The 24901-nt window shown below is 45.0% G+C and overlaps 1 protein-coding gene across 6 annotated transcripts in view; it reads right to left on the reverse strand.

The window, feature by feature from the left end:
- Positions 1–288: 288 nt before the first annotated feature.
- The window catches only part of large2 (LARGE xylosyl- and glucuronyltransferase 2), a 193161-nt gene continuing 168548 nt past the window's right edge, over positions 289–24901 (reverse strand). For all 6 annotated transcript variants that reach the window (XM_056404211.1, XM_056404376.1, XM_056404554.1 and 3 more), the window contains 14 exons: positions 20621–20851; positions 14631–14926; positions 13886–13968; positions 12090–12213; positions 8603–8774; positions 8375–8479; positions 8122–8234; positions 6800–6925; positions 6381–6536; positions 5718–5881; positions 5151–5429; positions 4493–4639; positions 4198–4393; positions 289–3382 (listed from right to left, as the gene is read on the reverse strand). In XM_056404211.1, the coding sequence (XP_056260186.1) occupies positions 3185–3382; positions 4198–4393; positions 4493–4639; positions 5151–5429; positions 5718–5881; positions 6381–6536; positions 6800–6925; positions 8122–8234; positions 8375–8479; positions 8603–8774; positions 12090–12213; positions 13886–13968; positions 14631–14926; positions 20621–20720 (2259 nt within the window). In that variant the 5' untranslated portion in view covers positions 20721–20851 and the 3' untranslated portion in view covers positions 289–3184. The remainder of the gene's footprint in view (positions 3383–4197; positions 4394–4492; positions 4640–5150; positions 5430–5717; positions 5882–6380; positions 6537–6799; positions 6926–8121; positions 8235–8374; positions 8480–8602; positions 8775–12089; positions 12214–13885; positions 13969–14630; positions 14927–20620; positions 20852–24901) is intronic.

Below are 24901 nucleotides of genomic sequence, written 5' to 3' on the forward strand. Positions count from 1 at the left end.
GGCCTCTGTTCATCCAAAATAATTTAGTTTGTATTGGAAATTTTCACTGGACCAATTACACACATGGAAGGTTCACACAGGCTTAAAACCACTGACCTTGATAAATATTATAAATTTCTGGATATCCCAGAATATTTTTTGTTCTGTCGGGGTAAGAATTTAAAAAAAAAGAAAAATCCCCAAAGGCCTCAGTAATCCCCAAATAACTTTAATTCAATGCAAACGCGACTGTGATTGAAGAAAAGTTTGTATTTGCTGAGGATGAAAAACAAAACCGCCCAGACAAAGTGATTAAAAAAGGGCAAATTTATTTAAAGCACTTACATAGAAAAATATGATTGATTTGAGTCAACAATAATAAATAGAGCGCCTGACTGTCCCCAGGCCCTGTCAGTACAACAGTACAATCAATATCCAGTTTCACAATACAGCAAAGGCACTAGCATTTACCACAATCAACAACAAGTCAATGGAGGCGGCGTGGACGGGCAGCCGGGGCAGCAGGGAGGGGTGGGGGTGTGGGGGGGGAAGCAAGGAGGGGGTGGGGCTCTTCATGGCACAGTTCACACTCACTCCTCACCAAACAAACTGTGTGAACCCGCAGCCGTCACGTACACCATCACTCAGATTCACACCCCGCTCCGACATCTGACGTCGCCTCAGTTTGAATCCGTCTCCTCTTGCTCTTTTGTCCAGACGCAGGGGCCGAGGAAATAAAAAAAGACACTGTGATGGATGAGAATATTTTATAACACAAGTGGAAATGAGGAGGTTAAAGAAAAGATTTAAAGCTCTGATATTGGCCCCAGGAGGCGAAAACATCACACCACCAGTTTTTCTTTCATTGGCCTCGTGTTTAATCTGACCTGCGTTACACAGAACAGCTCAGGACCCGCCCACTCTAAATCATTAGCAATCATGTTCTGGGACGAAGATGATCAACTCTAAATGTAACGTGTCCGGACAGACCGAGCAGACGGCACAAACGTCCTCCCAGAAATAACAAGAAAAAAAACTCAACGGAAACAACGGAATCAGGAAGTTTAAAGTCCAACTGAAATGAAATGACGCGTTTTCCTTTTTGCTACATGGAACAGATCGGTTCTGTCGCAGCTCCTCCTGGTCTGTGCATAAACTACTCTGTGTGCCACGTGTACAGATACGTACATACTGTAGATCCACAGCTTCTTTGCATATAGTCAGTCAAGACTGTGTTTGCATAAAACTGTAACTATCACTGCGACCAGCAACAGAGCGGGAACTGCAGCTAACGTTAGCTTCTTTGCTAACGCATGGACGCGTCTGGTGCGTCGTTGGTTTGTTGAAATGAACCGCGTCACGTCAGAAGCAGCTGGATTTGCTGCAGATTCTTTAAGGTGTTTCAGATCTCATCTCAGAGGTTTCCTCAGGTTCTGACTGAGTGATGGAGTCAGTGAGAGTCCAGGCGTTCAGGGGCGTTCTCACACCTGAAGGGGTTTAAGAATCTACAGCACGTCCAGTTGTCTTCGACTCGGAACCTCGAGCTGCTCTGTGATTTGCTCATCAGATTATTTAGTCAGTGTCTAAACAGCGAGATCTGTCAGTTTAGATGCTTCGATACCACGACGCCGTCTGTCCTTGGCTTAGAAGTTACAGACAGTTTGTCTGTCGCCCTGATGGCACAGCTCAGAAAGTCTTCACAGCTCCAACATACTGTTCCCGATTTAAAACAGACGTGTGGAAATCCTACTCGAACCTGTCGTGCATGAACAGAAGCCGAGTGGTAATCAGGAGGGTCAGGGGATGGCGTCATATAAAAGTCGACTAAGTGGTCAAGATCCAAACAGATCCATGTTTTGTTTTGTTTGTGTCACTACTTGGAGTCCACTTGGATCCACAGCAGTGGACCAGGACCCTGTCAGGACCGGATCGGACTGAATCCGTGCAGCTGGACTGCAGAAAGGTTTGTAATTTCAGTTGGACTTAACAGAAAGAAGGGGATTGTGGGTAGGGAGGTTCAGCAGATGGCACGTTTATCCAGTGAATCCGACACATTTTGACGAAATGGCACAAAATAAAAGAAACTAAAAAGCTCCTGCCCTTCGCTCTCATTTATTATCAACAACAACTCACTGTACGATGTCAGCGTTGGTCTCGTGAGTTGGTCCCGATCAGTGATGATTGATCTGATTATCAGTGAAAGATTTCTGCTTCTCTCAGACGGATGGAAACAACAGAGTGAGTCTGTTTTCTGATGTGAAAACATGTAGAGCAACTGTTTACATGCAGCCAAATACATGATCAAGACAGAGGCCAGAGTGACTTAGACAGGAAACAGGAAGCGTGTTGAAGACTTGCCATATGATGCAGCTGGATCTCACACACACACACACACACACGCACACGCACACACACACACACACACACACGCACACACACACTCACACACACACTCACACACACATAAAGCACATCCCTGAAGCCCACAGAGAAACTGAACTCATTTGAGCGGGATGATGGGTCATCAGAAGATCTCAGAGGTCAGAAAACAGAAAAGAAAAACAAACTGATTCTTACGTAAAGTCAGAATTAAAACACGATGTTTCATTTTCACTGGTTTTGATTTACACTGGAAAAAAAAGAAGAAAACTATGAAAATGAAAATATTAAATATGGAAAGTGATAAGGCTTAGATCTTCCTCCAGTTCGACTGGCCTCACACTGTCGTCTTCTCCTTTCAATGTTTTTTCCCCCATAATGACACGGGTCCCGTCATTTAGTGTCTTTGAATCAAGTGTCCAGTTTCCACGTGGTTCATGTCTTCTGGAAAAAGCCCTGATTGTCAGAACAAATCGTAAGAATATGGTTTTTATTTTCCCGCCGTAAAGCTAGTCCCATCAGTATCCACACTCCGCTCTGCCAGCGTTCGTCCCGCCCGGTGAGTCCTGCGTTCACAGGAAGTCTCACTCTGTTCCGGCTCAGGTTTCCGTCTCTGCGTCTCCTTTAAAGACGGAGTCGACCGCAGAATGAATGCGCGGGAGCCTGAGGACGTCTGGAGGGGCTGTAAAGCTTTACCGTCGCACTCGCGCTCGGCATCAACGTGGCCTGAGCTGTGTCAGTACGTGTCTGAGCTCCTGGAGCTCATTTGGGGGAGGGGGCAGGGAGGGGAGCTGAAGAACCCTCTGGCTCCCAGCAGTCCTGGTTCTTAGATGTTCCTCTGGGCCGTCAGGTACTTGAGAGCGGCCGAGCCGTACTTCCTGGACAGGTCCTGGTGGAACTCGTCCTTCAGGGTGTTGAGACAGTTGCGGTAGCTGGAGCTGGAGCGGAACTTGGAGATGTCGAAGCTGGGAGCGTGGGGCATGTGGATCATGAAGGCGTTGGGGAGGACCATCAGGTCGTACTCCTGAGGGGGGGAGAGGGAAAACACACTGGCTGAGATAGAAGAAAATCATGAAACTGAAGATGCATTTATTCTTTCTCTTCTTCACAAACCCTGCGTCAAGAATTCAGAGATTCACACACACAACTGAAAGGTTCATGAAACTAGAAGAATCAACATCTCTCATCAGTTTCCCGTCGGCTGCAGACAAACGCTCGTCGAGTTCCCGCTGATGTGTGGTCAGATTTGGAAAAGCCAGTTAACACAGAAACACTCTGGGGGCGTGGCCTCTGGTTCTGGACCGCGGCCATTACGCTATTTACCAAAATCGAATTCTCCTCCGCTGCACAGCATCACTTCCTGTGTCGGCTGGCGTTTTAGAGCAGTGAAGAAGAACTGCTGTTTCATCTATAAAGTTTCTCAACACATTACATGGTATCAGATCAGTGATCAGCGTCTCTGAAACTAGGAACGACCGTATTTATATTATTGCAGTTCTAATCACTGTTGGATAAAAGCACAGAAACAGACTAAACGAGATAATAAGTTAGAACAAGAGAAACGGGTGCTTAAGTGGTAACATGTATATTTAATGGTTATCATTATAAGACAGTAATATTTAGAGTTACTTTTTCCCAAATGGTGGATTGTCTCCATTTGGGGTTTTAAAAATGCTCTTATAATTATTTTAACTAAAGCAGCATGTGGCACAAAGATTAAAAACTGTGCATTAAAACGACAGACACTCTCCGTCAGTGAAAACCTCCACACAGTCGCACTGAGGACGGAGTGTGAACATCTCCAGCATCGCCCCCCCCCCCGTCACGGTGCAGACGTACCTGTGCGTCCAGCTCCATGACATGAGAAACCTTGTTCCAGCCAAAGCCCACGAAGCGCTGGTCGTACTCCGGACAGTCTCGTCTCACCACCACGTACGGCTCGAAGTCCGGCTCCCACTCCACCTTGTAGGGGGTGGTGGCTGTTCGCCATTTGGCATAGTTGGTCGGAGCGTGACCTTTGGGCCACACGTGATACCTGGAGCGGCAGAAGGAAAAGGTCAATGATGATCACATCATCCAGTCTCCTTATTTTTACCTCCATCATCCGCCTGATTCTGGATTCATGTTCCTGTACCTGAAGGTGTAGAGAGTCCCCATGTCCAGCATGGAGAGCAGCTCGGCTTTGGATTTGGGGAAGGACAGACGGTAACGCAGAGTCTCAAACGCCGGAACCACCAGAGCCTTCTTAGTGTGAGCCATGTCCAGCTGCACCACCGACTTCCTGCACGGAGCAGAGGAGGAGGAGTCGTCACCGACAGGTAAGATCAACAGGGTTCACGTCTTTACCTGGGACTGAGGCGACTCACGGACGCTTCAGAGAGCGTTCACACCTCTTCACCTTACTGCTGCTCATCAGTCTCATCACTCAATAACTCCTTTTCTGCCTTTTCCTGTTGGGTTCACCTGTTCTTGAGATGTGTCTACAACTGGGTTTGAATGTATTTAACTGCAGTGGACCAGTTTAGAAAGGCAGCTATAAAGCATGAAGCCCAGTGAACTCTCTGCAGACCTCCATGATAAAACCGTGGTGAGACAGAGATCGGGGCAAAGGTATGGAGCCATTTCTTCTTCATCGCTGCGTCGACACACCTGTCTGGACTTTGTCTTTGTGGGACAGTGACATCAGTAACGTCATTAGTTCCTCCTGTGTTTCTCCTGCTATAAAAACAAGATCTTTCTCAACCTGTCAGCTGGGAGTTTCCACATTCATGTGACGCAGCAGCCGCTCTTACCTGAGGTAATCGTAGAGGCCGTACATCGGCAGGAAGTCCACGTCGGTCAGGAACACGTACGGCGTGTTGGCGTTCTTCAGGGCCACGTTCCTCACCAGGTTGACCGGGTAGAACTGGCCCTCCTTGTAGACGATGTGGTAGCCCACGTTCTTGCGGTTCTTGAGGACCTCGGAGGCCTGAGCGTAGCGCAGGAACTGCTGCGCCTCGGCGTCGGACATGTAGAGTGCCAGGCTGATGGGGCCCTCCCAGTGTTTACAGATGGCCTCCAGCATCTGCAGCCTGCGGCGGCACAGACAGAGTCACGTGTTACTGACCACGACGAGAGTTAGAGATGTAACGTAGCATTAGTTTACCTAAATCTATTTCTCCTTTAGTAAATAAAATGAGTTTCCGGAGCTCGAGCTGATATTTCTTAATGTGCGAACTCAAAGATATTCAGATTACAACCATATAAAACAGAGGTTTAAAATGTACTGATGAATGTCATATGAAGTGGTAGAAAGCTCCGGGACAGCCTCAGGATGGACCTTGTGGTGACCGAGCGCTCTGGGTTTCCAGGTGTGGTACCTGTCCATGGAGAGCTGAGCCACCAGCGTGATGTCGGTGTCGTCCTCGGTGGGCGTGTACTCGTACTGCAGGAAGTAGAGGTGCACGCGGTGAACGGTGAGCCGCTCCCGCCGGAAGTCGTAACACTGGTCGTCCTCGTCCAGCTCCTCCAGAGCCGTCTGCAGCTGAGGAGACAGAGCGACACCACCAGGTCAAAGACTCAACAAACTCAATGGCTTCTTACCAAGAAAAGCGTTTTTAGATAATAACTCTCTGCAGCTTCGGACTGGGCGATTCTCTCTCATTTTTATTTTAACATCGAGTTTCTTCTCCTTTCTTTCCTTTTTCAATCTTTCTCAGACGAACTCGACTCTTAAACGCACCACAACCAATTAAACCAATTAAATTAATTTGGATTGTAATCATGATTTGACCAAGCTGGGATGACACTGCGTCACCATGGCGACCACACTCTTGCTCTCTACAGCGAGAGCGGCAAACCGACATCCTGCCAAGTAATAACTGATTCTCAGATCCTTTTTCTGAAAGAGTTCATGTCGTTACGTTAAAAATGATTATTGACTAAAAGATCGTTATCACACGTTTACTCTCATAAATCAATCAGCGCGACTCGACATCAAACAACATGTGCTGTGTGTGTGTGTGTGTGTGTGTGTGTGTCACCTGCACACTCTCTGGGTTGGCCTGACTCGGGCAGCCGAACAGCTCTCGTCTCAGCAGGTTCCCGTCGTACTCCAGGAAGGTCAGGTAGAGGTTCCTGAAGAACTCCACGTGCTTGTTCTTCACGCGGAGCTTCTTCGGAGAGTTCCAGTGGATCACCTGGACGCCACAGTGAACAGGACACTCAGCACATTCACATTAATACAGTTTAAAGGTCCTGCCACTTGATTTAGCTCTGAAAACCATCCTTGTTACTCAGAACTTCTCTAACCTGTGGAGCTTCATTTCATCTTTCACCAAGGAAATGGTGAAAGTCTCAGTTCACTTGTTCTTTATTTGTGTATTTGAGAATTACCATTATTAATGCAGTAACATCTACAGGTGCATGTTAATAATTTAATTGTGTGTGTGTGTGCGCGCACCTTGAGGTCGGACACCTCGGTGTAGCACTGCTCGGAGCGAGTGTGATCCGACAGCTGGACGTTCCAGAAGCAGGGCAGCTGGTGCACCAGGACCGGGTTCTGCTTGATGAAGGCGTTGAAGATGTCCTGCAGACACACGAAACACGGCGTCAACAACAACAGCGGCCGCTCTGGTTCTGCGCACCGACCCACCCTGAAAGCCGTGTGAGTCACGGCGGCGTTAAAGTCTCCGGTCCCTCGGCTCTCGAAGGCGTCGGAGAGGAGACCCATATTATCCGTCTCTTTGCTGGTTTCCTGGCAACCTCAGCTTTGATTTTACAATCTGCACAACAGTTTACAAAGGCCGGCTCCCTGTTTGCAGCCCGCATTGTGTCTTTTAATATACAATCAAGGTCGCCGGTCGGAGCTCAGCAAACACACCGACACCGCTGGGTGTGTGACAGTAAACACACTAACAGCAATGGAGAGATCAAAGAGACATCTGGATCTGACCTTTTCTTAGCTGCAGGAAAAACAGCACTCTTGTTCCTCCTCCTTTAGTCAGGTGGTTAATCATTGAAATAAAAATTTCACAAATTATTGCATTTACACGTTTAAATTCCTCAAAGTGAAGTGTTGAAGGTTCGATATCAGAATTTCAATTCAGGTCGATTTAACACTTCTTAAAACAAACAATTTAACGAGTAAATCTCAGCTTTTATTTGATCCATAAAATCCAATAAGCTGATTGATTGCTCTCACAGATGTTTCTCTGTTTTCTTAAGATGGAGGATGCGCTGTCATATGTTGTAAAAACCTTGTAATTTCTGGCTTTTTACATAAAACTGAAAAAGACATTTATCTAATTCAACATTATGCGTCTGTGTGTGTGTGTGTTTGTCTAACCATTAAAGCTCCTCCAGTGTAAAGGTCTGTGTCCATGTGTAGTGTGATTATAGATCAGCTCTAGCTTCTATATTAATACTGTGAAAGTATCAAAGCCTCAGTCCACAGAGAAATGCACACAGCCTGTATTCAGAAACTGAGCCTTAAAACCAGCCGTCAGGACTTCTGGAACTTTGTGATGTCACAACAAAGCAGTCACCAAGCCCCGCCCACCTGGACCCACCATCCAAACCTTGCAGGATTTGGTTTCTCTGAGTGTTTTTACCTGAAATCTGCTATATTTTTATTTGAGTATTGAAAACATGGGAGCATCGGCAGAATAAACCTCCTCTCTGAGAAATCTAATTACAACTTGCTGTTGCTGCGTCGCCTCTGACTGTGACTGATGTGTTTAATTGTTTTCTGATATCTTTGGTGTGGGTGTGTGTGTCCCTGACCTGATCGGCGAGCGAGGTACTGAGCATGCTCATTAGCTCCCTCTCTGCCGTCAGCCGCCACATCTGCTCCCAACCGATTCGCCGCAGTCTCTCCAGGTAGAGAAGAATGACGCCTGTAAGAAAAGCCCAGTCAGTCACATGACAGTTTTTATCTGATGCTGTGAAAACATTTAAACATCTTCATCTCCTCTTTCTTTTCCTGTTTCCTGTTGAATCTGTCACGTCAGAACCGACGTCAGTCTGGATTCGTTACCTGTGTTGAAGCCTCGTCCCAGTGCGGGCCAGGGTTTGTGGTTTTTCCACAGGTTCCCCAGGTACCAGTCACTCTGGTTCTCCACCAGACCGATCACCTGCTTATCTGCAACCAAAGCAACCAACAGGTGGTCAGTGAAATATGTTGAAAGGTCTTTAAAGGACTCGATGTACAGGTCTGTGCAGCCTCGGTGCAGGAATCCGCTCTCTCTACAGTTCGTAGTCTCACCTGTGAACTTCCTGAAGATGCCCCAGAGCTCGGCGATGTCAGTGGCGAAGGTGATGTCCGTGTCCAGGACGATGACCTTTGTCAGGTCGGAGGGCAGAGCTTTGGTTAGCGTCAGCTTCATCAAGCCGTAAATACCTGAGTAGTGCTTGTTGGGAATCCACGACACCTCGGACTGAAACCACAAACAGGAAGACGGGGGTTTTGTTTTGCAACCATCTTTTCTTTTAAACAGGTAAACTGTCACCGTGGCAACTGATGGATCCACTGTTGTTCATTGTACATGTGCAATGTTCAGTTCGTGGGCTAACACAAAGCTACATTCAGCAGATCTTGGCAAAGACTCAATGTGTGTGTTTTTTTTTTTTTTTTTTGAAACTGCAAATAATGTCTTTTAATTAATTCTCTTGATTCAGAGTAATTGGATCTGCATAAGTGCATCATCTGCAAATATAATCGGCTTAAAGTCTCGGCTGTTTTTCTCCGGTTTAATGTGAGTTAATGGAAACCGGAGAGAGAGCGAGAGAGAGAGAGAGAGAGCGAGAAAGAGAGCGAGAGAGAGAGAGAGAAAGAGAGAGAGAGAGTGAGAGAGAAAGAAAGAGAGAGCGAGAGAGAGAGTGAGAGAGAGAGAGCGAGAGAGAGAGAGAGAGTGAGAGTGAGAGAGAGAGAGAAAGAAAGAGAGAGAGAGCGAGAGAGAGAGTGAGAGAGAGAGAGTGAGAGAGAGAGCGAGAGAGAGAGTGAGAGAGAGAGAGAGAGCGAGAGAGAGAGAGAGAGAGAGAGAGAGAGAGAGCGAGAGAGAGAGTGAGAGAGAGAGAGTGAGAGAGAGAGCGAGAGAGAGAGAGAGAGAGAGAGAGAGAGAGAGAGAGCGAGAGAGAGAGAGAGAGAGAGAGAGAGAGAGAGAGAGAGAGAGAGAGAGAGCATGCAGGTCGCAGCATCTGACAGCACAAAGGACTCATTGTTCAGCACAAAGACTGAGAGGGAGGAGAATGTGATGATGTGAAGGATGGAGATGCAGGTTGGAGTTGCACACACACGCACACACACGCACGCACACGCACGCACACGCACGCACGCACACACGCACGCACGCACACACACACACACACACACACTAACTTATTCATGCTGCTCTTACATTCCCCGTCACTGTGAGAACATTCATCAGCTTCATGTTAAGAGAAATGATTTGGTGTTTTTGTGCTGAAGTGTCACTTGACTTTGGGAGAAACGAGTTTCAGCAGCTCGTCCTCCTCCGTCACCAATTGTCGCCGTCAGGTGAAAACCTTGTAACTGCCCTCATGGTGATTGTCGAGCATTAACTTTAAGGACGTGGGTCTGCGACTCACAGTCGGTCGGATCAAGTCCAGCCAATACAGATGCGGTTGATACGGTACAGATACAAGGTTTCCTCGGAAAACACCAGGAAACAAAACTAACTGCGGTCAGGTAATAACCTTGTATCTCCAAATTGTACTACAATAACAGCTTTGCTTTAATCTGGCAGGGCATGTTTTAAGGACTCAGTGGTCACCTGGAGCGTTTCTAGTTATTCTGTGGTTTTTAAAGTGTAACCTCAGCACACTTGGACAAGACTCTGGTTCCGCACTTCGTGTCTCTGAGGATACGGTGGAATAAATGAATGAATTAGAATTAATAAGATTTTTTTGGCAAAATCCAAAACGGACAGAGAAAGAAGGATTTTTTTTTAAGTCACACAGGATCATAAGCTCCTTCATTGTATACGATAGCATGAATCTTTCTGTTTCTGCATCAGATATCTGAACCACTACAGAGCAGGCTGTTATTACAGTCTATTGTATATGTTCACATTCCCCACAGGATGAATCCTAGTCACTATGGTGACTGCTATAAGCTTCCCTCTAGCACCGCCAACGGGTTGCAATTTTTATGTTGGCCCATAACAACGTATGTCAAAAACTAATGGCTACATTTAAATATTCATGGTCTCCAGAGGAAGAATCCTAATAATTTAGGGGCCTGTCCTCGAGCCATTAGGACAGGCTTAAGAACTGACTACAAACAGCTAATGGGCAGATTGCAAGTTTAATGCTGGTGTTTTCAGTTTATTAGGAACACCTGTAGAATCTATTACAAACCAAGGCTGAAGTCCTTTAATAAACTCTGCTCTTGGACACATTTATTTATTCTATATAACCAGATTAATCCTGCTCTCTTTGGCAGCTGACACAAAATGTCTGTAACTGATTGACTGAGTGATGAAGTTACGCCACTGGGAAAGAGCTCTTCAAAATGATTTGGTGTCAACAGTTTCTATTGCGTCATCAGGGGGGTTTTGCAGTAGACATATCTGAAACCAGAGCTCAGTCTTTGTCTTTAACTCATGTGTTTGGCAATTTCATGGTTTAATTTCTTGGTTATAAAATCAGGAGTTTAGCAGCAGCTTGGAAGTGACTGCTGGTTTATATGTTGCATTAGTAACTATAATCAAATAAAATAATATACAATATTCTGAAATGGTCCATTCTGCATAAAGAGGACTTTCTTTACTTTAGTAGTATCAAAGTCTCATGCTAATACTTTTGTAGTTTTACTTAAAGCTCCTCCAGCGTAAAGGTCTGTGTCCATGTGTAGTGTGATTATAGATCAGCTCTAGCTTCTATATTAATACTGTGAAAGTATCAAAGCCTCAGTCCACAGAGAAATGCACACAGCCTGTATTCAGAAACTGAGCCTTAAAACCAGCCGTCAGGACTTCTGGAACTTTGTGATGTCACAACAAAGCAGTCACCAAGCCCCGCCCACCTGGACCCACCATCCAGCCCTTGCAGGATTTGGTTTCTCTGAATGTTTTTACCTGAAATCTGCTATATTTTTATTGGATCACTCAGAAAACAGTCAGCCAATCAGAAGAGAGGCTCAGAGCCTCCTCTCTTCTGATTCCACGGTTACTTCACAGGCTGTGTTGCGGTTGTGAAATGTGTTTCTACACTGACATATAATGTTTAGGTGTCAGTTTGACACAACTTACTTTAATGTTGTCAGTTTAAAAACGAGGCTAAACTGAAGCTTGACCCTCGACCACATCCTGAAGTAAGAGCCAGTTAACACTGCTGCAGCTCTAACAATCCTCTGATCTGTTAATGTGACACGATCTGACACACAGACTCGAGCTGTGACCTCCTCTTTCAGAATTAGCGATGTGTCTGTGCGGTGCCGTCTCTGTATTGATGTCTCTCGCTCTTTGATGCCGCTCTGAGGCGAATCTCTTCCATTAAAGGAGATTTATAAATACATTTAACTCAACTCCTCTCTGTATCCTCTAGACTCGCTGCTGCTGCCCTGGACGGCACAGATTCTCCTTTGATATGGTAAATGTAGGATCTGACTTTGACTCACCTTGTCCTAACAGAGAGCAGCGAACAGGGATACGTGCATGTGTCTGGATGAGGGCTGACATGGTGTGTTTGACACGAGGTGTGTGTGTGTGTGTGTGTGTGTGAGCTCTTACCTTGAGTTCATCTGCATCATAGAAGCTGACTTGCACAGACGGCACCATCCAGGACTGGAACAGAGAACTCAGGATACGATTGGCTACTGTGTCTGTGATGAAATGAAAGTGAAGAGGATTCCTCCTGAGAAACGCAAAAAGAGAAAGAGACGTAAGAGGTCAAGAGGTTCACTCCGGGCAGGTTTAACCGTCTTGACCAGCACCACCTCTGTCCGTGAAGCTAACGCCACCTTAAAGGGGACTTGTGGTTTCATGTCAGGAGCGGGTGGTGGTGATTGTCGCTTGACAAGAGCTTCGGCTATCGTCTATCAGGGCTAGCTGGTTAGCATGCTAACTTCAGTGGAAACAAAGACGTGATAGAGTAAAGAGTTACTGGTGTTTGTTTCCACCTCTGGAGACAGATGTTGGTGAGTTAAGGAATGACATTTGATGCTGAACTCACAACGTTTGTTTTAAAAACTGTTAAATAAACAGCTGTTAATGCTAACATTAGCTATGTAGCAATAGCAAAACTTACAAATAGCTCCTTTAACAGACTCCAATCCATTCACGAAGCAGTTGAAAACATTTTTATTCAGACAGGTTTTTAGTCTGAATATCTCCTCCATTTTATTTCATTGCTTTTCATTTTCCTATTTCTTGATTTTGAACTTTTGCACTTTTTATCATGTAAAACACTTTTTTTATCTGTGAAAGGTGCTATATAAAGAAACTTTACTCACTTACTTACTGTTTGTAGGAAATAAGACTAATATAGATTAATAGAATAACAGCAGGACTACACTTTATAAAGGACCCACTTAAAATTTTCCTCAATGATGACGTCATACATGGATGATCAGAGTCTGGACGAGGACGGAGAAAGTTTTCAGATGATAAAACTCATGACTTTGATCTTTATTGTGAGACCTTTATGTAAACAGGCCCAAGGCTGCAACATTTATCTCAGAAACCGACACACACACACACACACACACACACACACACACACAGACCACCATGAAGCCACAGACCCAGACTCACAGAGATCTTCAGGAGCAGCCACTCAGACTTCCATTTGCAATTTAATTGGAAACATAACTACAGAAATAAACATTTAAAAGACACAGAAAACTGTGCATCCAATTCATTTTCAAACCAGCAGCACATCAGACGGAGCGAGGTCAGACATCAGCGAACACAACTCAGTGGATGTTTACATCTTTGAAAGCCTTTGTGAGAGCCACAGACGTGAGCGGAGCTGATTGAGGTCAACAGAAATCCAGAAAAAACAACAACAAAACCCTGAAATCTGCTCAACATGTAAATCCACTGAGTCACGAGCACTAAAAATACAACATCAGTCATGAACAGGGCTGATGTGTCCTCAGTCTTACACACTAAACCACACTGTTAAAACAATAACGTGTGCGGTAAATCAGAATAACACTGAGATTCAACTGTAATGGTGCCGAAGAGAAAGATGCTGAAACACTTTCTGCTCAAAACAGAGAAACTGTTGATATATTTTATATCTTTATTCCATTTTAAAATTTTTAAATGGAGAGTTCAGGGTTTTTCTTGAATTCAGGTGGTACATTAAAGGTCATCTTTTCATTTTCACATCTTTCTACTTTAATGTTCCTAACAGTCTGCTTCAAGGATTCAAGGGTTTTTAAAGCCTGTACAAAATCCGGGTTACAGCCATGTCAACTCCTGCTATACAAGAATTTACAAAAGCTCAAGTGGAGTTCAAATAAATGTACAGATTCAGTGAAGGAGAGAGAAGAAGAAGAAGAGGTGAAGGTGTGACTCACCTGTGGAAGAGGACGGACTTGACCAGCGTGACCACGTCTCTGCTGGCGTTGTGACCGGCACAAACACACGCTACATGGATGAGCTGCAGAGACAGAAGACGGAGAATCAGCGGCTGCGTCGTTTTAGAAAAATACAAAAGTTTCACTCGTTTCACTGCCTCTGTCATTTCACTTTAAACGGCTCCATTTTGGAGATACGAGCAGGTCCCCTCGACAACCACGCATAATCCAGGACATTCACTCCGCTCTCTGATGTGAAATTTCATATTTAGCTTCTCAAATATGTATGATTTCATGTCACTTGCTTTTCAGCAGCAGAAGTCTTTGAAAAAAGTTGGTGTTTAAAGGCTGGAAACGACATCAAAGAGACTTCAGGAACTTACTGCTGCAGCTGCTTTCTTCCATTAGTTTGTATGAAGTGCAGCGACACAGTGAGGTGAGGGCGTATTTACAGATAAACCCTCCTAAGATCTTATTTTTAACACAGTCTCACATTGCTGTATCAGCAGAGCTTCAATCTTAGAGGAGCGTGATACAACAAATTAACTGTGAGCCGTTTAACCAGAGGCTTTAATTACAATAACTGAATAGTTCTGGTCAATAGGCGCCATGAAAAACCACTTCCTGTTTGCACTGTAACCATGGAAACAGACATCAATCACTGGATTACTTCTGATACTGCAGAGAAGGTGAAATTTTACAACGTGACACAGGTGTTTGAGTTGAATGCGTTTCATGTCCCGACCTCACACTTCTGGACGGTGGGCGATCGGGGACACTCCGTGTGGTTGTTGTTCTTCTCCTCCGCCGTGTTGTCCCCGTCCTCCGGTCCGGTGTCCGCCGAGGCTCCCCACTGCTGGTTGCCGTAGTTACCGTCCGGCTGCTGGGCGGCGGTGCCCTGCTGCGACTGGCTGAGCTGCAGCCGGATCTGTCGGTTCTCTTCCTCCACCTCTCGCACCCGCGACTCCAGGACGGCTCGCTCCAGGACCTGGGCCGCCGGGGTGTCGGCCAGACAGGGAGCCAGGAGGAGGGAGCGGCCATCTGGGCGGGGGGGGGCAGGGAGTTTAATAATGTCTGCGGTGTCGTTACAAGACTAATCAAGACTGAACCTGACTAAGTTAGCATTAGCACAACCGCTAACATTGTGTCAGCCACGGAGCTAACAAACAACATAAACAAATAAAAGTTGCTAACTACATTAACCATTCCGCAAAGAAGCTAACTACGCTAACTGTTCTGAAAGAAGCTAACTACGCTAACTGTTCTGAAAGAAGCTAACTACGCTAACTGTTCTGAAAGATGCTAACTACGCTAACTGTTCTAAAAAGAAGCTAACTACGCTAACTGTTCCGAAAGTTGCTAACTACATTAACCATTCTGCAAAGAAGCTAACTACGCTAACTGTTCTGAAAGATGCTAACTACGCTAACCGTTCAAAAGATGGTAACTACATTAACCATTCTGCAAAGAAGCTAACTACGCTAACTACTCTGAAAGATGCTAACTACGCTAACCGTTCAAAAGATGGTAACTACATTAACCATTCTGAAAAGAAGCTAACTGTGCTAACTGTTCTGATCCGTCTGCTAGTCTCTGGTTCTGGTCTCAGACTTGGGTCTGACTGAGGCTCAAACATGTGACTGAGTCTCTCTGACGTTTCCTCCTCTGACCATCTTGATACTCTCTGCTCTCTCACCTGTCCACCTGGAGCCAGCAGGTGGTGGGCGGGGCTAAAGGCCTATAAGTCAGAGTAGATGAGCTTCAGATCCAGTTTTTCAATGTGTGAAAACCATGTTAGACTAAATATGAATCATAGCAGAGGATGATGATTAAAACATGTCTGGAGGAACTTTAATGACACGATATAACCATTAATCTATGACCACACAGATTATTCCTCTGCAAACTGTAGCTGTCAGATAAATGTAGTGGAATAAAAAGTATAATAGCATTAACAGATATTTCCACCCAAGGCGACATGAAGAGCTCCAGTTAGATTTCAGGATGTGGAGGTCGTCCTCGTGGCTGCTAACAGGCTCAAATCTCCGTCTGACGAGACGACACAAAATGTAACCTCAACTCCAGGATTCAAACCTGGAGGTGACATCACAGACGGTTTGCTCCTGTTATTTTTTTTTCTTTGTTTTTTGATTTTATGGTACAAACATGCTGAGGAGTTGTGAGCAACGTATTGTCCAAAGTCTCACACGTGAAAATTGGCTCATCGCACTTCTCCTCTCCCTCCACCTTCATCCCTCCCTCACGCTCTTTTCTGACAGACTGGGGTGTGAACAAATCCCAGAGTGCTTCAGGGTGTGGCGTTTCAGTTGCTAAAATTATTAAAACTTAAAAAGGAGATATAAGATGACAGAGATGTTATCAGACCTCAGCAGGAGTGGAGGCGGGAACTCTTCTGCTTTCCTCAGAGGTCATTTGGGGTCAAAGTTCTGGAGGTCCTGGACTCTGAGTCCTGATCAATGTGTATTAAGTGTCAGAGCTCAAATACCAAATGTATGAAAGTGTGAATTCTCTGTTATGACGTTGGGTCTGACTCTGCTGCCTTGCCAAGTATTAGTGACATTTCATATTCCACGGTTTAATATAAAAAAGCAACATTTCTGGTTTCACATTGTTTCATTACAAACCCACAAACTAAACAAGATGTTGTTCTGTTGTTGTGGTGCTCGGGGCTGTTGTGTGAAACCGCCTGAGTTCATTTCCTGCCACAGTTTCTTCTGATAGTCGCAACCAGCAAAGAGCAAAAAAAAAAAGCAGTTATTTGTTTGATTGTTTGCTTTTAACCAAAGGCTCTGTTCAGCAGCTTCATGATGGAAATGTTAAAAGCAGAGTGAGGACAAGGAAAAAAGCTGTTTCCTAATTCATATTTTAACACACACACACACACACACACACACAAAGGATATTTCTGATGATATTCTATATTTTATTTTTATTCCCATGATAAAACCAAACCAACACTGAATCTTGTCTTTTTCGCTCCCTATCTCACATTTTTTCCTCCCCCTCTTCTCTCTGTCTCTCACTCTCTCTCTCCTCCTCCTCTATCTCACTCTCTGTCGTCCTCTCTCTAACCCAGTAGAGCAGCAGCTGGCCCACAGCTGAAGTGAGGCATGCTGGGAATGTTCACACCCTCATCTGTGGCGAAGTGAAAAGCGAAGGAAGGAAGGATGGAAGCTCCTTTAAAATCTGACTCTTATTTTTTCATAATTTCTTTGCAGCATCTTTTACAGAGCACTATTTAGCATAGCAACGTAGCTTTATAGTATTGTATAGAGAGTGGTGGGAGAAGTATTCAAAGAGTTATATTAGTCTGCATTATACTGTGAGATTGTCTTTACAGGTTTATATTTTTACACCATTTTATTAACTGTTGTGTTGGTTCACTGTCATGCATCATATTTTATATTTGCACTGCATGTTATAATTTGAAAAGAAGCTCAGATAAATGTATAAAGCAGCATGACATTCCAACACGCCAGGTACGAGAAGAATCTTCAGAACTGCACTTCTCTCTGTCCATGTGTAGTGTGATTATAGATCATCTAGCTTCTATATTAATACTGTGAAAGTATCAAAGCCTCAGTCCACAGAGAAATGCACACAGCCTGTATTCAGAAACTGAGCCTTAAAACCAGCCGTCAGGACTTCTGGAACTTTGTGATGTCACAACAAAGCAGTCACCAAGCCCCACCCACCTGGACCCACCATCCAAACCTTGCAGGATTTGGTTTCTCTGAGTGTTTTTACTTGAAATCAACAGGTCAGTGAGCCAATCAGAAGAGAGGCTCAGAGCCTCGTCTCTTCTGATTGGCTCACCGACCTGTTGTTACTAGAGCTCCAGAGAGAAGCCTGAGGGAATAGATGTGAAACTAGACTGAGATGGTTTTTATATCTTCTTATGGATCAACACTTCAAATAAAACACAGAAGAAGAAAATATGGAGCTTTAAGTATTGTACTGTTATCATGAACCACTGTGTATAGTGTCTATAGTGTTGTATAGTGTAGATAATGTAGTAATTTAGCATTATTTTACATTCTGGATTTTCATGCTCACATTATAAACCATGTAAATCCTTCCTTGGCAGCGCTGCTTTTAATCATGTAATGCAACAAAGCAAATCTGAATTTGAGACGAAGGATGAGATGGAGAGCGAAGGAGAGGAGGAGGAGGAGGAGGGGGAGACTCGACCAGAGGCTACAGATTAAAACCAGAATCTGATCTGCAGTCAGCCGGCAGCAGCAGAGAACGCAGGTTATTTCTGCAGCGATGAGCTGCTGCTGCTCAGAGCACCAACGCTCTCCAAAAGCTACTCCATCACTCTTAACACTCTGAGCTAAAACGGATACGCCGCACTGTGACAACTCATCTGTCATCCACGTTCAAGTGCGTGAGTCAGAGAGTGATCCTCAACAAAGTGGAATCTTCTTTTCCCGGCTCTGCTCGTCGTCCAAGAACCACCGCTTACCTCAAATATATGACGTCTGACCAGGAAATGTGCAGAATGTGTCTTTGTGTGGCGTCTTAGCAAAACATGTAGGGCCTGAAGTCACACTGTTCCCAACCACAACAAATCAGTGTGATTATGGGATGTTATATTCAACATTAAAGGGTAAATTCGCACGGAGAGAAAACCGCTGGCACACTGCACAGACTGTGGACTCTGTCATCAGGATCTGGTTTTGGAGAAACCACAACCGAAGGCGTGGACGGGAGTCATTAAATATCTGAGCAGATATTTGAGGATCACGTTCTCCCTCAAATATCTGCTCAGATATTTTATGAGCTGACAGTTGATGTGGCTCTCGGTCAGGTTAGCAAGTTATTTATCACACAGCCGACTGACATATGAGGACAATTATACTTTCCAACGGAACAGACGACAGGTACGGTCCACTCCACCTGTTTTTATGTGCTTTTTCAATATGTGCATTAAAAGCTTGAGCAGAAACAACAGAAATGTGTAATCTGTATCAGTCACTGTAGCTTCATTAAAACACCATGTGGTCACGTATCTATGGATATGTTCACATGATGGAAACACAGACTGGAAATTTCGGAAAACGAATCAGAGTTTTCTGGTTCTGTAACTGGACCCTGTGTTTGAAATCTGCTTCGTTAAGCGACACGTCACTTCACTTTGTACAGCAGCTGCTGTCGACAGTGACAGTGAGTTTCAATCTCAAGTTTTAAAGCTCCTCCAGTGTAAAGGTCTGTGTCCATGTGTAGTGTGATTATAGATCAGCTCTAGCTTCTATATTAATACTGTGAAAGTATCAAAGCCTCAGTCCACAGAGAAATGCACACAGCCTGTATTCAGAAACTGAGCCTTAAAACCAGCCGTCAGGACTTCTGGAACTTTGTGATGTCACAACAAAGCAGTCACCAAGCCCCGCCCACCTGGACCCACCATCCAAACCTTGCAGGATTTGGTTTCTCTGAGTGTTTTTACTTGAAATCAACAGGTCAGTGAGCCAATCAGAAGAGAGGCTCAGAGCCTCATCTCTTCTGATTGGCTCACCGACCTGTTGTTGCTAGAGCTCCAGAGAGAAGCCTGAGAGAGGAGCTGTAAAACTACACTGAGATATATCTTCTTATGGATCAACACTTCAAATAAAACACAGAAGAAATGTGAAATGTCAGTCAACATGACTGAGAATAGGCTTCGGCAATATCCAGAATTAAATATCTCAATACTGTTCAAGCCCAAATATCAGGATATACCATATAACAATGTACAGCAAGGAAAGCAGTGAAACGAGGGTCAGACGTGGCAGCTGGGCAAAACTGCAAAAACAAAAAATTGGAAATTTGAATATCTACAACCCATCTGCTGAGAAAACTCCAGAACAGCCAGTAATGGACCTGGTTCAGGACGCAGAGGTGTCTAATTTCGCCTGGGTCGTCGGCAGAATGAGACGTTTTTATTGTATGAAACTGAGACTAGAAATGAAAGAGTGAAGACTGAAAGCTCAATATCTCGTTTCAGAAGACAAACATCCTGCCTGTAAATTAAGTCTTCACCGCACAGGACCTGGGAAAGGTTCATCCGAAATCAGGTCATTAGAAGTAAAGATTTTGCTAAAAGGTCAGATGGTCACTGAAGTCATCGAGTCTTCCCCAAGGAACATGATTAAAATTGAACATAATTATATATTATCTCAGTTTTAGTTTCAGGTTTCAGTGTCTAATGTGTTGGACGCAGTAAACTGCTCGTTCAGTTCTTTATGAGCTCAGGCTGGTGTGCATGTGACTTCCTGACTGACTGTGTGTGTGTGTGTGTGTGTGTGTGTGTGTGTGTTATAAAAGCTCTTCCTGGAAACAGCATCACAGCGTCGTGGCAAAGAAATTCTCTGAACCGACCTCGGCTGTTGTGATCCAAACAAAAGCGCCGACTGCGGCGGCTCGCTGATGCAGCCTCGCCGGCTCTCCGGGATGTCAGAGTGAAAAATTCAACCAAACAGAAAATCGGCTCCATGTGTTTAAAAATTTAACTTAATAGTCGGATCGAAGGGAAATTGAGCTGAGCTGCAGAAAAACGACTGATAATTGATGTTTTCTGTTCTCGTCGGTTGGATTCCTGCGACTCTTATTTGACCCAAACCACAGCTCAAGTCTTTTATTATAAATCAGCTCCAAACCCAATCTCCATGGAAATTACAGAGCGAGGACTCGCACTGAATAATCTGCACATGCTGCGTCTCTCATACTCACTCTCCAGGTTTCCCGCCAGCAGGTAGAGCCAGGTGAGCAGGACGACGGCCGTGAGAGACGCCACCAGCAGCTTCAGGCGTCCGCGGCACAGCAGGTTCATGGTGGGACGACGGCGCTGAGGGGCTCTGAGGGGTCGGGGGTCAGGGGAGAGGAAGGAGGGGAAAGGGGGGAGGGGGGAGGGGGTTCAAGTAGGGCTCAGTCCCTCGTCAGGTCCCTGCAGCATCCTTTCATCTGAGGAGGAGAGAGGAAGAGACGCCAAGTTTAGACTGACGGAGAAATGTTTTTCCATTTTCCATTTCAAATCATCTTCCTAGCGATCCTAGACTGCAGGAGGGGGGGGGGGCAAAAAGCCCATCGAAGCCCAGAACCTTTCAGTCAGTTTGGTGTGTTAGCATGCTACAGCATTAGCTTATCAGCATTAAACACTACGTAAAGCTGAGGCTGATGGGAATGACATGACACAGAGGACCTGGTTGGAGATTTAGAGAAATCAAACTTCTTTCTGTTAATAACAGGTCAATAAAATAAAAGTCACTCTTGTGAAGAGAAAGCAGCAGCTGAGTTTGTTAGAACAAAGAGGTTTGAAAGCCTCAGGAGTCGTGTCACTGCACAGATGAGATCAGATGATCCTGAATTGTCAGAGTCTAATGAGGCTGAAGAACAAGGACTCAGTAAGTGTCACATTTATATCGTGGAAACATGGAAAACCTGTAAAGGAGAAAATCCTGAACAAGCTGTAACTAAACCCCCCCCCCCGCTGTCAGTGTGTCTCTGTGCTGGTCTCCCTCTTTGTGCTGAGCCTGATTAGAGCTGGAGGTCTGTCTTTGTTTCACAATGCGATTCATTAATCCCACTTTAATTAAACAGAAGCCCGAAAGAAACAAAACCAGAAACCGCCGCCAACAAGAAACAGTGAGTGTGAGTTTAGAGCAAGAAGAAGAAGAAGAAGAAGAAGAAGAAGAAACTTTAAGCTGGATCCAGACATTAAAAACTGAGCTGGAACGTTTCAGTGTCGGAGGATAAAGCAGCTGAGAAGGAACAAAACTGTGACAAATATTCACCATTAATGGTGGATTCAACAAAACTGGAACGTGCTGTCGTCTCTAAACACAACACACTGACAGTCACATGAAACACACCTCGTGTCTCAGTGTTTCCTGCAGTTACCGCCAACAAAGTCACAATACAGACGCTCCATCTTCACGAGTTTACACATTCAAGTGAGACATTTCACATTTGAAAACATGAATTTCATATAAAAAAGTTTGTTCACCCCAAGGTCCATTTAGTAGTTGAAAGCTGGAGTTTTCAACCGTATCACATGACCTTCATCTGCAGACAGAGTTTACCCAGTTGTCATGGAGATGTAGATGTTTACATTATCTGTATTTCTGCACATTTTAAGTACGTCACGTTCACGCTGGCTAAAAACATGAATAGTGAATATTTATCTGCACTGTTGCTGAATATCGTGTAACTCAAGTCCGACCTTTTATTATTATCAATTTATCTGTTTATTCATTATTACATTTTAATCTGTTTAAACTGGTTTGTCCTTTAATTCTATGTTTATTTCCTGATTGTTTTCCTTTTAAATATTCTACTTTTATTTCTGGTTTTACTCACTTCCAAACATCCCCTCTTTTTTTAATTATCTTATCATTTCATCTTTAATGTTTTTTCTTCATTTTTATTCCTTTTATTTCTGGTCTTACGCACTTTAATAAATCTCCTCTGTGTTACTGTTGAGTATTTTTTGGCGGTGAAATCTGGGCTCGACTGTATCAAGATATTACAGTTTGGATATCGAGCCTCTCGTGTACGTGGAAGTGTTTGCTCTCTGCTGACAAACAGACTCCAGGTTTCTGTGCAATCAACTGGAATTAATTAATAGGAAACTGAACTCTGTGTCCACAGAATTTCATTTCTAATTAATACAAGATTATTTGCTTCTTTTCAAGAAACTTCCCGGGAGTTGTTAAGAAACTGTGGACCTGTGAAGTGAAGCCTGATTCATGTTGGTGGCGTTTTGGAGAATGAAAAACACAGGGTCGGACTAAAAGCACTTTGACTGACTGGCCTTGTGTGTGTGTGTGTGTGTGTGTGTGTGTGTGTGTGTGTGTGTGTGTGTGTGTGTGTGTGTGAGAGAGACCAGCTGAAGGTGTGTGCGTGTTATCTTTAAGAGCAGTTTGGACACGGTGAAGTGAATGTTACTCTGATGGGAAAAGAAAAAGAAAGAGTCAGCCTTCAGAGTTTAAACAAAACCTCTGCAACAAAACAGAACAAAGACGCAGTAAAGGACAGAGAGAGACTTCAGACTTCGATATCAGAGCTGCTGACTCCGCAGCTTCAGCTCGGTCTGAAGAAACAAATACTTTTGTGACACGTCAGTCATCGGCTGCAGGATAAATGTGAGTGTAGATCTTCTAAATAATGATCCACAGCTCTGTGTTTACACTGAGGACGCGCTCCCGCTCCATACGTCTCTGTCGGGACGAATCTGCCGCCGTGGCTCTTTTCCCTCCTCGGCAGCTGAATCAGCTTCGTGTTGAAAGAGAAAACAGCAGCTACGTCCGACGCCTCTGCAGCACCTTCGAGAAACCGCTCCCAACAACAGGAACAGAAAAAACATCGACCTCAGATCTTCCTCCTTTGGACTTCATCGTCCCCTGCCAGATTCCTGAAGTGACTGTGTGACGTCTGTGTGTGGAGGAAACTACCACTCAACTCCACCATCAGAACAAACCACCAGTTTAGCATTGTCTACTGAAATAGCACTCCTACAGCGTCAGGTGTACTGGACCTTGGTTGTCGTGGTTACAATACAATAATGAACAGGCGGACTGTTACCGAGAGCGGCGTACTCTCACTACCTCCGTCGCCATGGTGACTATAACAAACGGTCATGGCTTGGCTGGGTTTTGGTTGAAATAACGTACATCCTCGACATTAGACGATCTCTGTTGTCATGGTTACGATACGAACTGCTGGTTTCACATGGGAATCGAACACAGCGCTGTCCTGCAGCGCATTCATCCATCCACCACCACCTCCTCCTGACGTGGACTCTGTCCCTCTTCACACTACGTCACCGACACTTTTCCCTTCGCTCCTGTTGTCATCACTACGACCACTAGATGTCGCCTAGCAACAAAACCTCCAACTATGATGTCACAATAAGCTGCCGTGAGCTGGTCTCCGGTGCTCGGCCTCTCGGCTCGGGTTGTGATTTCCTGTCTTCTCTGTAAGATCTTTCCCTCACACGTCTTTGTTGCATTGGAACAGGTTATTTCCTTTATGATGTGTATTGTCTGTTATGACTGTCAGCACTCAGCTGTCAGTTTATTAGGTACACCCGGATGAAGCTAATGAAGTCTAACCCGACAGTCCTGCGACGGTCCTCCTCCCTCACGGTTATAACGTTCAGTTCACATCGATGGTTTACTGGGGTGTTCATTCACTGTGTGATACTCTACAGTGAAGAGGAGAAAACAAGAGACTGATGACTACTGTTTTCTAGTTAATTACAGCCCCACACAGTTCATTATTAAGAACACTACAATCATCTGCTGTACGTGCGGATCAAAGTGTGCGCTGGAAGCCACCAACGCTCTGCCAGACGCTCAAACTTTCCAAGTGCATCCAGATGATTTATGAGTTAATTAGTGAGGCTGATGTATGCGCTGTACGTCGTTAAGAGCAATGAAAGGTGCTGAGAGGGGACGAAGAGGGAGGAGAGGAGAGACGGAGAGAGCAAACAGAGGGAGGGTGAAGATGAGTGAGAGGAGGAGGAGGCGAGGAGGTGGGAGGCAAAGAAATGGAGATACTTGAAAAGATGGAAAACAGAGGAGACGGTGGGAGAGAAGAGGAGAAACTTAAGGAGGATTCAGGCGAAAGAGAGGAGAGGAAACAGCAGAAGAGAGGAGAAAAGAAAAGAGAGGAGAAGAGTAAGTAAATAAGGTCCAGGTTGAGTTGTGGGATGTGCAGGTTTATTGGCCTTTCAGCCTCTGACGCTCATAAACCCAGCGAGGATATAAAAATGAGGGACAGTGCCACTAAAGAGGAGTTTAATAGGCAGCTTTTGTTGATTCTGCAGGAGCTGCACAAAACGCTTACACTTCTGGGCTCTAATTGTGGCTGTAAAAACAAAAAAGCCCTGGCCGTCGATATGAGGAGGATGTGTTGGGAGGACTGCGGCGGTTTTGCAGCCTCCTCGTGCCGTCTAATCGGAGCTGAGAACAGCACTGGAGGGACGGCCGAGGCTGCGTGGGCGGCGCCGGG

The sequence above is a fragment of the Seriola aureovittata genome, chromosome 1, assembly GCF_021018895.1.
Source record: "Seriola aureovittata isolate HTS-2021-v1 ecotype China chromosome 1, ASM2101889v1, whole genome shotgun sequence".
Classification (NCBI taxonomy): domain Eukaryota; kingdom Metazoa; phylum Chordata; class Actinopteri; order Carangiformes; family Carangidae; genus Seriola; species Seriola aureovittata.